General features: G+C 38.8%; 1 protein-coding gene across 1 annotated transcript; it reads left to right on the top strand.

The window, feature by feature from the left end:
• Window positions 1-408: 408 nt before the first annotated feature.
• On the top strand, window positions 409-10,793 carry LOC124392521 (circadian-associated transcriptional repressor). Its single transcript, XM_046859635.1, has 6 exons — window positions 409-563; window positions 2,960-3,398; window positions 3,898-3,973; window positions 5,655-5,733; window positions 7,635-7,764; window positions 9,247-10,793. The coding sequence occupies exons 2-6, from the start codon at window positions 2,967-2,969 to the stop codon at window positions 9,661-9,663; spliced, it is 1,134 nt and encodes a 377-aa protein (XP_046715591.1). The 5' UTR covers window positions 409-563; window positions 2,960-2,966; the 3' UTR covers window positions 9,664-10,793.
• Window positions 10,794-11,094: the final 301 nt, after the last annotated feature.

The following is an 11,094-nucleotide window of genomic DNA, read 5'->3' as shown; positions in this document are numbered from 1 at the left end:
GCTTCGTTCTGGGGGGTCGAATGTTTGAATAGAAGATATATCTTTTTTTTTTACAGCAGCAAAGAAAAAGAAATGTGAAATATATATATATATATATATATATATATATGGTGATCGGTTTGCTGCTCTCTCTCAGGGGCCATTCGCATCAGCTTCACTGATCTAATGAGGCGTGAATAAGTTTGCCACCGGGAGCAAAAGCAGAGCCGGAGAGTTGACAGTCCGTCCGGCTGTTGCTGGACTGAAACCGATCCGCGTGTCCACGTGCTTTCTGTATTTTCATCTCATTTGCATATATTATCTCGGCTCGCCTATCGCCCACGGCCGCCTCTCTACCAGAGCCTGATTGGTCAGTTCAGGCTGCGGAGACGCGAATGGGAGAGCCCGGTGTGTTTGTGCACGCCCCCGCAGACACGTTGCCTGGGGAGCAGGAACACGGGCCGCTCAGTCGCAGCTCCGCAGCACGGAAAAGCACGAAGCTCAGCGACGCGCAGCACGTCGTGTCCTGGACTTACCTCTGAAACAAAGGAACGCGCACCATTCCCTGTTATCCTGACCAAAAGGTACGAGCGCGGTCACAGTAATAAAACGGAACTGGTTCGACATTTGTAGTTACTTTTGAATTTTCTTCTTTTTTTTACCGCATGCATTTACACAATGCTTTATGTGTAGAGATGAGAAGAGAGTGTAGACTTGTCTACAGCTATGCAGTGAAATTCAGACTCCCCCACAAGTGTGTTACTGTATTACACAACCCTTTCTGATAAGTCTGTAGAACAAAACATGCGGGATTTCCTTCTCTTTTTGTGAAAGATCTCTTAATGAACGCATTATTTTGGAGCTGTGAGAAATGATCGCAAAGCGTCTATTTAAAACATCTGTGTATATTTTGTATAATCTGCGATTGAATCTCAGCCTACAATAACATTCTGTCTGAGTGGTTTTTGGGTTCAGGCTCAGTGTTGTCATCCAGTGCCCCACCCTATTAATCCTACAGGTAATAGCCTATTGATGCTGGTGCACTTTGTGATTTTGTTTTATTCTTTACCTAATAGTCACCTTAGATTACCTTAAAAATGTTTATCTCACGAGGTCACCTTCCTCATCCCATGACTAAAATGTCGGGGAAACTAGTGGAGTGCTGGAACAGGCTACTATGTAATACGGTATCATCTGAATGTATCTGTGTTTATTCATCTAAATCTTTTTTTTTATTGTCTTGAAGGTCATTAGACAGTGTAAAGATTTTTCCCTGCTGAAATAGACTACTTCATTCTCACTCTCAGGAATTAATTTGGAAATAAATCCAGAAATTGGTTTTTGCTTCATTTTGCATTTTGAATATTATTTTTATTATGACAATTTCATTAAAGAAAAAAAAAGCTTAAAAGCTGAAATAAAAGTCTACCTACAATTGTTTTCTGTAATGTTCCAAAATCACCTTTTGTGCTCATCAGCTCCAGTTGCTGTTGTTTGTTAAGAATCACACTATCATGGCTGGTCTTCCTATCACTTATTGCCGGGACTCAGCGTTGTGAAACACTTTAAAACCTTTGAAATGCTTGAAAGCTTAACGAATTTCACAAGCCAGGAATGATACCATTAGTACTTCATCACCTTTCAGAGGCCTGCTGTTACTGCTGTGTCTCTGCAGCTCGATTATATAATGTGCACTTTGTTATTCTAGAGCATGTGCTATCAGATCTACTTTCAGTTCAGTTTTATAAAAAAGAAAAAAAAATGTAGGCTAAACATGCCCAGGTAATGAGGGAAATAAGTTGAACCTGACCCATTTATAATACTATGGATAAGGTAATTATTAAGAATGTTGTGAATGTTTTCTAGGCTATGTTTCCAGTTAAATATAACAAACAAATAAACTGAATATGTTCACACAAAGTATCTATTTTATTTACTATTTTTTAATTAAAGTGCATGTCTTCTGAGAGTGGGTAAATTTCATTTTACCTAATTGCTACCTTTTAGATAAGTGATCTCAAAGTAAACGGCTGATGTGAATTACTATGAAAAAGACATGAAATTACTTCTTCATTCCTACTTTCAGGAATGGTAAAACATTTAAAAGTCCAAATAAATCCCAAAATAGATTTTTTCTTATTTTCTCTTAACATTCTCATTAGCAAAATGCTTACTAATGTGTAAGTGGGAATGCTTACTGCAGAAATAAGAGTCTGTCTAGAATGGTTTTCTGTCCTGTTCCAAAACCAGCATTGTGTTCCAAATGCTGTTAAAATACTTTTCTGGGACTCTACTACCCATATTCTATGTTATAAATGTCAGCGTTGCAGCTCCATTAAAATGGCTGTCATCAGGGGACTATTGTTTCCATCTAATGGTGGCTGTCATGGCTGCTGTGATCCAGTCTTCCTGAATGAGTAGTTGAGGCTCTTGGTACATGTTTTTAGCCACCTGGTTAATCAAAAGGCTCCATTCTTGAATAGCTTGTAATTGTATACGTGTTAAAAGCTTCAACTTTGAGATCATCCATCCGTAAGTAATTATTTATACACCAAAAACTGGCCATATACCTTTTTCCACATGTAGATTAATCATTGTTCTTGTTCGATTACTACACCACCAGAAGTACAGAATGTGTAGTCAGACTCCCAAATGCTGTCAGCTGCAGGCAGAATGTTGTTCATTTATTTAATAAAATGTGATACATGGTGGATTTGTAGGTTTGGGATGCATCAGTCAGATAAACACACTGTGTTGGCACCTTACACCCATGCTTAACCTGCCATTGTTTACTCTAAATGCTAGGCTGTTACTCTCTTGGATTGTTTTCTATAGTTAAATATGTAGGAGAATTTTAAAGAAATGGCAAGCTTTTCTTTCTCTGCCTGTGTATATTTTCTGCCTGAATATGCCCACATACATGGTATTTCATTCTATTAATTGCATCTCGGTTAGCCTTACAGTCTTGTCTTTTTCTCAGGCCAGTAATGAAGCGGCCGAGGATGTCGGCATCAGATTCGGATTATTCCATTGACTGGCTGGCCAGTGATGATGACGAAGACAACGACAGTGAGCTGGAAACTGAATGTAACCGGGAACAGCACACTTTGTCCACAACTCCTGCACCTCAAAACAGCTGTAACCCTCAATCCTGCAGGAAAAGCATTGACTCCTATATCGAGGATAGGAGCTGCATGGGCAGCCCCCCCTCCAGCCCAACCAGCTCTTTTAGCACTGGAGACAGAGAGCCCTCACCATCAGGGCAGAAAGACAAATCTGGCCACAGCTGCACCACTGTAAGCCCTAAAGGCAAAAGCAGACAGGCGCAGAAGAGAGTGTGGAGCTTGCCAATGCCGGAGCAAAAAGAAAAGCATCTCACAGAGAGCTCAACAGAGAAGGACAAGCTGTTTGCATGCAAGGTGAGGCATGTTTTCTTTCAGGTACATTCAGTGCTAGGCAAGTGCAAGTTTTATAGAGAGGGGCTCTTATCACCCACATAATCTAGATTCACACAAACGGAGCAAATGAAATTTGCACAGTGGAACTATTTTTTTAATAAGACTTTTCCCTTTCTGTTTGGTTATAAAAAAAATTTGTTTCAGTTTTGGATGACAGCAGGATGTATTTCATTTAGAGTGCATACCGTAAAACCTTGGTACTGGTTTATAATGCTAATAGCCCAGATTGCTCTGTCTTTTTGAGGCTATTTTGACTATAATCGTATATAAAATCCAACATGTCAAGTACAAAAATGTATATGTATTTATTTACATGGCATAAAAACTAAATACAAATTACACACTGAAAATGTATTCTATTCAGAAACAAAAACTCCTCAGGACACTTTCTACAGTAGAGTTATTCTCTGTCAGATAGTGTCAGAAAAAAGGACATTGAATGATTGTTCTTGTTCTACAGTGTGTGGAGTTGCAGTGCTACATTCACCCACTCTCTTCAATCCTGAATGGCCTCCGTTCTGGCAGATACAGAGAACGTGAGTAGAAGCTTTCACAAAAATGTATTTTTACATTGTTCTGTAGCAGCTGTTTTACTGCACACAACTTTACTCCCCACTACAGCCTCAAAAGCTCCATGCAACACTACCAGGGGTATCTATTTTCATGTGCATTACCTCACCTCTTATTTATCCTAATTCTTACCTGCAGCCTATACTTTCATATTTGCCTATAGCTTCTACACCCTGGTTTTCTATAGCATTATGCAAATACTTCCCTTCCCTGTACAATAATACAATTATTGTATATTGTAAAGTGAAAAAAAAACATTAAGTTTATAAATACTCCTACAATAAATTACAGCAATTTTAGTTGCCAAACATAACCAGTAACTTTTGCATAAGCTTTTTATAAACCTTTTAGTGCTGGGTAGCAGCTCTCTGTTTTATTTTTATTAAATGTTTTCAGTCCAATGTTCTAAAATAAAGAGACTTTATATTTCTGGTAAAATCATGTGCCTCATTTGAACAACAATTCAAAATTACACTGAAAATAATGCAGTGTATAGAGAATATGAAATAATTCATAAAAACTCTCTATCCAGGGGTATTTAAAAGAGTGGCTTATGAGACTATTACATTTGTATATGATTATTAATAATTAATGGATCTGGTGTGTAGGGGTAATAAGTTTTGCAGAAAACACCTGCTCTTAAGCCCCTTTTAAAGCAGATTTGTGGCCACTGATTGATGCAAACCGTTGTAGTTATAAAAAAATGTATATGGCCTTGTCATGTAACTGGTCAGTGGTATGTGAATAAACTACATGTTCTGGAAATTTATAAAAATTAGGCTTCACAGAAGTTAAAGGAAAAACCAAAAAACTGTTGTCCTGAGGTATGTAGCCTTCCTAAGCTCCAATCCAACTTAACACATATTCTATAAGTTTCTAAAACAATCCTGAAGTCACAAACAAATAATTTTCAAAAGTTATTGATAAGTGTTTTGATTGTGGCTCTAGAAACATGTTTAGCATGTTGCTCCGAAATCTCCCCTAGGTGTATCTTTTGGATTGAGATCAGATGACTGTTAAGCCCATAGCCAAACATTTACGTCATTTTCATACTTGTTAAACCATTCAATGAGCCTTCATGCAATCTGCTGAAAGAGAACACTCCCAACAGCATAACAGTCACCATTATCTTCCTTCTTTTGTCACCTGTATGTATTTAATGTTTTCTTTTCTTTCTCTGTAATGCTTATTAGGAGAAGTAAAACATGTAATGGGAGTGTTTTTGCATCTTAGCTATGAAATTACATTGCCTTCATAATTTTTTATTGTGAATATTAAGGGTTGGAGGACTAGTGAAATGTAAACGAGTCAGACACACAGACGCTACCACATGGTACGAAGCCCAGTAGGTGCTGAATGTTACATTTTGTTGGCTAGGTTTTAGCTCTGCATGGTTTGGTGGGCATGTAGGCAGGCTATGAGCCAGGAGAGCATTCATGAGCAGTCGTACTGGGATCTCCGTCAAAGCCCGAGCTCCGCATGACCCCAGACTTCCTGGCCACAGAGACAGAGAGTCTGCCTTCCCACTCACTTCACAAGAACCCATCTGCTGCACAGGAACAGCCCAGCCTGTCAAAGACATGACTCTAAAATTGAGTGTTAAAACCAAACAAAAAAAAAATAAAATGAGGTGGTTTCCTTTCACAGGGCTCAGCACTTTCCAGGAGAGTGTAGCTATGGATCGGATCCAGAGAATAATGGGGGTCCTTCAGAATCCTTGTATGGGGTAAGAGCTCCTTGTCCTACAATCCCTTCATATACCTGTTTATGGGTTTCACCCATCTGTGTCACAATGTCTGAAATATTCCCTATTATAATATAACAAATAATATGTTACACTGACACTAATAGCAGGCGATCTATTTTTAGGAGTTTATCAGAAAGCTTGAGACACTATACAATAGAAATGCATCTTAGGAACTGTCCAGGTTTCCAAATAGGCAAATTACTATTTTTTGTTCAGTTTGGGTATAGAAACACCAGCAGCACACTCGCACCATTATTTTTTTCTTCTTTTTAAAAAAAAAAAAAGTGTTAATGGAAATTCTGTGCCCACTACTGGTTTAAAGTTTTTTTTTGTTTATCTATTTGTTGGTTTGTTTGCTTGCTCTGCACATTCTTGTGGATTTCTAAATATCTATTATCAGTATATGTTAGTGCTGTACAGATAAGCCAGATGATTTCGAGTATTGCTGAGGCACTAGGTGGCTCATGTTGGTGTTGTAGATGTGTCCCAGCAGGCCTTCATGTGCTCTGGGATCTAAATGTGATTCTTAGAAAGGGAATGCTGTGACATAGGCATTATGGGCTTGAAGGGAGAGCCATTCAGCACTGTTGGATCGTTTTCTATACGGTCTGATTTGGAAATAACCTTACATTTAGTCGATTAGCTGTCTTGTAGTGAGACCAATGTAATGTTCTACAGTAAGGCTTTTGGGAGGTAGAAAATCCTTTGTTGCTTTATGACTTGCCATCCCAGCGTGAGTCAGAGCGGGTAATGGACACATCATTCTCAATTCTGAGAACAGTACTTGGCATAAAGCCTGGCTCTTTTCTTTGTTGCATTGTGCTGCACTGTAAAAAGTCTGTTCTTCTTGAATTGCATTGTAATTCTTAGAATATCTATTGTGCCAGTGCAGTGTGGGTTAAGTCCCAGTTATATAAGCAGCAATTCTGATCACATGAAAAATTCTAAATTCCTATGAGACAGGGTAATTTGGTTTGATTTAATTTACACAAAAGCAAATCCACTTATCATGACTGTGATTTTTGCAACTTTTAATGAAAAAAAAAAAAGCAAGCTTCAAACCACGTTGCATGAAGCCGAACCAATACATTGTTGAGACTCCGTCACTTGAATCGAATAGCCAGTGAATTTAAAGTGCAGATCCCCCCTTCCTGAAGATCAGGGCACTGAGCCAACATGGCCTCATCTGACCCAGCAGCTGCTGGAGAGAGAGACGAAACGGAAGAGAGGCCACCTCCCTGTGGGCACACACAGCATGGGGTGGCAAAGAGAAGCCGTTGTGAACCCCTCCCTTGCGCTTAACAATTTTTGCCAGCTGGCAGGCACTCAGAGCAAGGCCTCAATGCTGGCATGATAATCAAATTAACTTTCTTGGCAAGGGTCATGTTGGATAATGCATCGTGTGAATTTAATAGGGCTGGGACAGGTAGAATCTCATCCTATGATTTACACTAATCTACCTTAAACATCTGCTGAATCCTGTTAGAAGTCAATTAACAGCAACCTGTATGTGGGTGGATATTCAAGTCCGTGTCACTTTTCCTCCACTGTTCCACTTTGTTCTTTTTTGTATGCAGTGTGTTTGCCAGTGTGTCGCTGTCGGCTTATGCACCTATTTTTAGAGGCGAGAGAAACGTTGTGCTCTGTGCCACGTGTACGCATAAACATGTGTGAGCTGTGTTTGTGGCAAGACATGTTTTTGCATCCAGTGATACCAGTTATGTTCAGCAAAGGACTCCAGACTGTCACACTCACTCAGATCAGATAGTGTGTCTCTGTAGATAGTGTAACCATGCCTGTGGTTAGAAATCATGCCACATTTTAATTCCAGATACATGTTGGTTTTCCTTGCTAAATTTAATTCATCTTGTGTCACATAGTGAACGCTATATTGACATCATCCTGAAAATGGAGGAAATGTTGAAAACCTGGTTCCCTAATGTAAAACCCAACCACCAAACCACTGCTGTGGAGCTGACACAAGAGACCACACTGCTGAAAAAACCCAAGGTAATGTGCTTTGCTATTGTGGCTTTCTCTTATACTGTATGATTTAAAGCAGAACTCCTGGCAGAACATGCATGGTGATTTAAAATATTAGACAAGGAGGGTGTCTGGTTAAAACGTGTGCATTAGGTGTGAGACTAATGATTTAATAGAGTAGGTAACATAACACATTTGGAACCAAAGGTATTATGCTTACAAGCATTCCTCACCAAGACAGGAACGCTATGAACCTTTTTTCTAAGGTAGACCGAAAACACAGCCAAAAATACCCATTATACTGTATATACTTTACTCCTTTATATAGGAAATAACAGGTCAGGCTGGTAAGGTTGAAAGTTTCTATTAAAAATTTCCTTGGGAATTTGTATAATTCTAAACTAGCAGACATTTATCATCTTTTTTTAAAAAGGTAATTTGGACAGAGACAAATAATCCATTTACAATTACTAATTAGATTTTAAATACTTGGGCAACATGTAGGTCTCTATGATCAATTTCACAATGTCTGATCAACAGTGCAATATATGTTTGAATGTTTTTATTTTATATATATCTTGATTCTAGGCGGTTGAAAGATTTAGCATTTTAAAAAGGGATTTAAAAATGCTTCCAGGTAAATCTGCATTTAAGATATAACCTTTTGAAATAAATGTAATTATACCTAATTTCTTTAAACAATTTGTTTAATTACCATCCATCATTTCCTAGAGCAACTTTCAGTTATGTCTAATACATTTTCTACCTTGCACACAGTTGGAAATTAATGAGTCTCTGTCTAACTTCAATTATAGCACAGCTCTAGAGTCAGAACAAGATTTCTAGTGCAAGTGTATAGGCATACACCCTCATCCACTCTTTCAGTCAGTATTATTTATAAAAATATTCTTTAAACATTATAAACAATAATTCAAATTTTCAATTGAACAATATCGTGAAAACGACTCACCTTTGTTCTTGATATTGATATTGTTAATGAATAGCCTTAATAAATATTTTTTAAATGCATTCCATAGGAGCATTGTTGCCTTTATCTTGTCTTTGTCACGTGTGTGTTAACATAAGGTTGCATATAACATATATTTGTAATCTATTAACAATGGAAAAATCTAAGAATATTTAACAAGAGGCAGATGGCTGTAGACCTGCACACACAAAATAATGGATTTTATTAAACATAAGCAGATGTCAGTTTTAATAGAAGTACAATGTGGACCATAGCAAAAAGTTTTTACATGTCTGAAACAGCTGGCTTTTTGCTAAGATTTCCTCCTGACACAAAATTTTAATTATAACTGTGCCTATTATGTTCACAAATTGCACTGCTAGCAAATGCTGTTTGAACACACACAAATACAATTATGTATTTTCGCATTTTCATGAGGCATGGCAATATTTTAGGTAACGCTGTATATATTTGAAACAGAGTATTCGAAATAAGTAGAAGTAAAATCCTCACACCCCCGTCTCTTTCTATCTTTGTCACAGTTGTCCTCGATTCTGACCCCCGTTTCTGTTGGTCTCTTCAACTCTGGCACTACTGGTGCTTCTCCGGTGGTTGCTAAGGCCATGCGGGTCAGTGACCTTCTCCTTCAAGCACCTTATTCTGCCACCAATCTGAAATGGCTTCACACATCTCCCATCTGCTCACCCACTGCTGAGCAGGGCCAACGCACAGTCCGGAACTTGCTAACAGCACACAGAGATGAGGATGTGACGCAGGACAACTCGGTTTCCTCCACCATTGATACTCCCGAACTTAACATGGACTCGGTGCCTAGTCAGCCACCTCCAGGAAAGATCAGTGCCCCATGCCTGGAGAGACTACTGAAATCCACAGAGAGCATCATCAACCACAAAGCCTCCAGGGGGACGAGCAATATGAGTGCTGACACCTTATCCTAGACCATAGACACTGGGCTTTCGGTATTCAGAGCCTAAACAGCAGGCACTTATATTATGTCGTGCCAGTGCACTCAAGCGCACCCCAGCGCAAGCTCCCTGCTCCATTTCAGCCTTTCAGGGACACACTGAGCAAAGCTATGGCCAAGCCTAGCACCTAGTCTGACACAGCCTGCAGATACACATGCACCAGCATGTCACTGGTGTGGTAGTGTGTCCTCATCTAATTTGGATTTGTCAGCTTTGAATCCTCTCGGGTGTATTACAGTTTGTCTCCCAGATATGCCTGGTGAGGCAGAGGACTAGTGGCTTGATGTGTAGAGGCAGCACATTGGTATCTGTGAATAAAGGAAAACATTACTTCAGAAAGGGATTGGAAAAAAGCAGGAGTAATGTGTTTTTAGGGAACACTTCAGAAATTCCAATGTGTCAGTAAACCCCATCATAGATGTAGATAAATGTGTGGGATGAATGTGAATTTTGCTTCTTCTTTTTTCATCCGCTCCACTGGAGTAGATTAATGTGACTGTTACTTCATAGGTATAGATACGTTTTTGGTACAACGGTTCTACCTCAATCTGACACCGTGTCAATGGTTGTGAATAGAACGAATAAGAACTAACGTTCACTGACATAGAATCAGAAAGAGGGAGCCTGCTAAGATCAAGGTGAGCCAAACTTACCTGTAGTGCCAGGGTCTTGGGTATGAGCCTTTTTCTCTGCAAGGAGAAGCTCCACAGGCCTGACTGGTGCCAATGTATAGAATGTGAACTGCATTTTTTTTTGTTCTTATGAGCATCTCCAAGTTTGAGGGCATCCAGTGCCTGTTATTTTAATGTCAAGCTGTGCCTGTACACTGGTTTTGAAGTGAATGAGAACCACCTGGAATACCTGCAACCTCTGAATGATGGACTAGAATGAATCAGGCAGGAATAGTCATAACTCCTGGCAAAAGATGCATAGCTTATATATTTGCAAACTCTTTGTTCAAGTGGGACAGTGACGTTTATGTTTAAGGGATATTCAAAGTTTGTGTAAAAATTTGAGGTTGTTAATCTACCCTTGCAAAGTGGCCTTTACAGTGTGATTATTTTATACTTTCAAAATAAATGTGGTTATATTTGTTTGGCGTATTCCTGCTGCTCAAGCTTTATTTTTTAGTTTTAAAACCACTTATTGCTTACATTTCTTGCTTGCTTAATGGTACACCTTTTCACAGTGAACTATTGAAGATGAATTAATTATAAATTCTAAAGTCTGATTAATTATTAAATGCAAAACATTTTAGCCTATGAATACAACAATCCTGTCAATCTATCCAAACATATATACATACATATGTATTCATGATACAATGCTCATCTGGCTAAATAATCTCACCACAGCATTGAAACCAAATAAAACCTAACAAGCCAGGCACATACCAGAGCGTAA

The sequence above is a fragment of the Silurus meridionalis genome, chromosome 10 (genome assembly GCF_014805685.1).
Source record: "Silurus meridionalis isolate SWU-2019-XX chromosome 10, ASM1480568v1, whole genome shotgun sequence".
Classification (NCBI taxonomy): domain Eukaryota; kingdom Metazoa; phylum Chordata; class Actinopteri; order Siluriformes; family Siluridae; genus Silurus; species Silurus meridionalis.
The sequence above is the reverse complement of the archived record's forward strand: the minus strand, read 5'-3'. Positions and strand labels throughout refer to the sequence as shown.

Coding starts and splice junctions, on each gene's coding strand:
- LOC124392521 (XM_046859635.1), top strand. CDS start 2,967: ATGAAGCGGCCGAGGATGTCGGCATCAGATTCGGATTATTCCATTGAC. Junction 3,974..5,654: donor TTCTGGCAGATACAGAGAAC/GTGAGTAGAAGC, acceptor TTCCTTTCACAG/GGCTCAGCACTTTCCAGGAG. Junction 5,734..7,634: donor CTTCAGAATCCTTGTATGGG/GTAAGAGCTCCT, acceptor TGTGTCACATAG/TGAACGCTATATTGACATCA.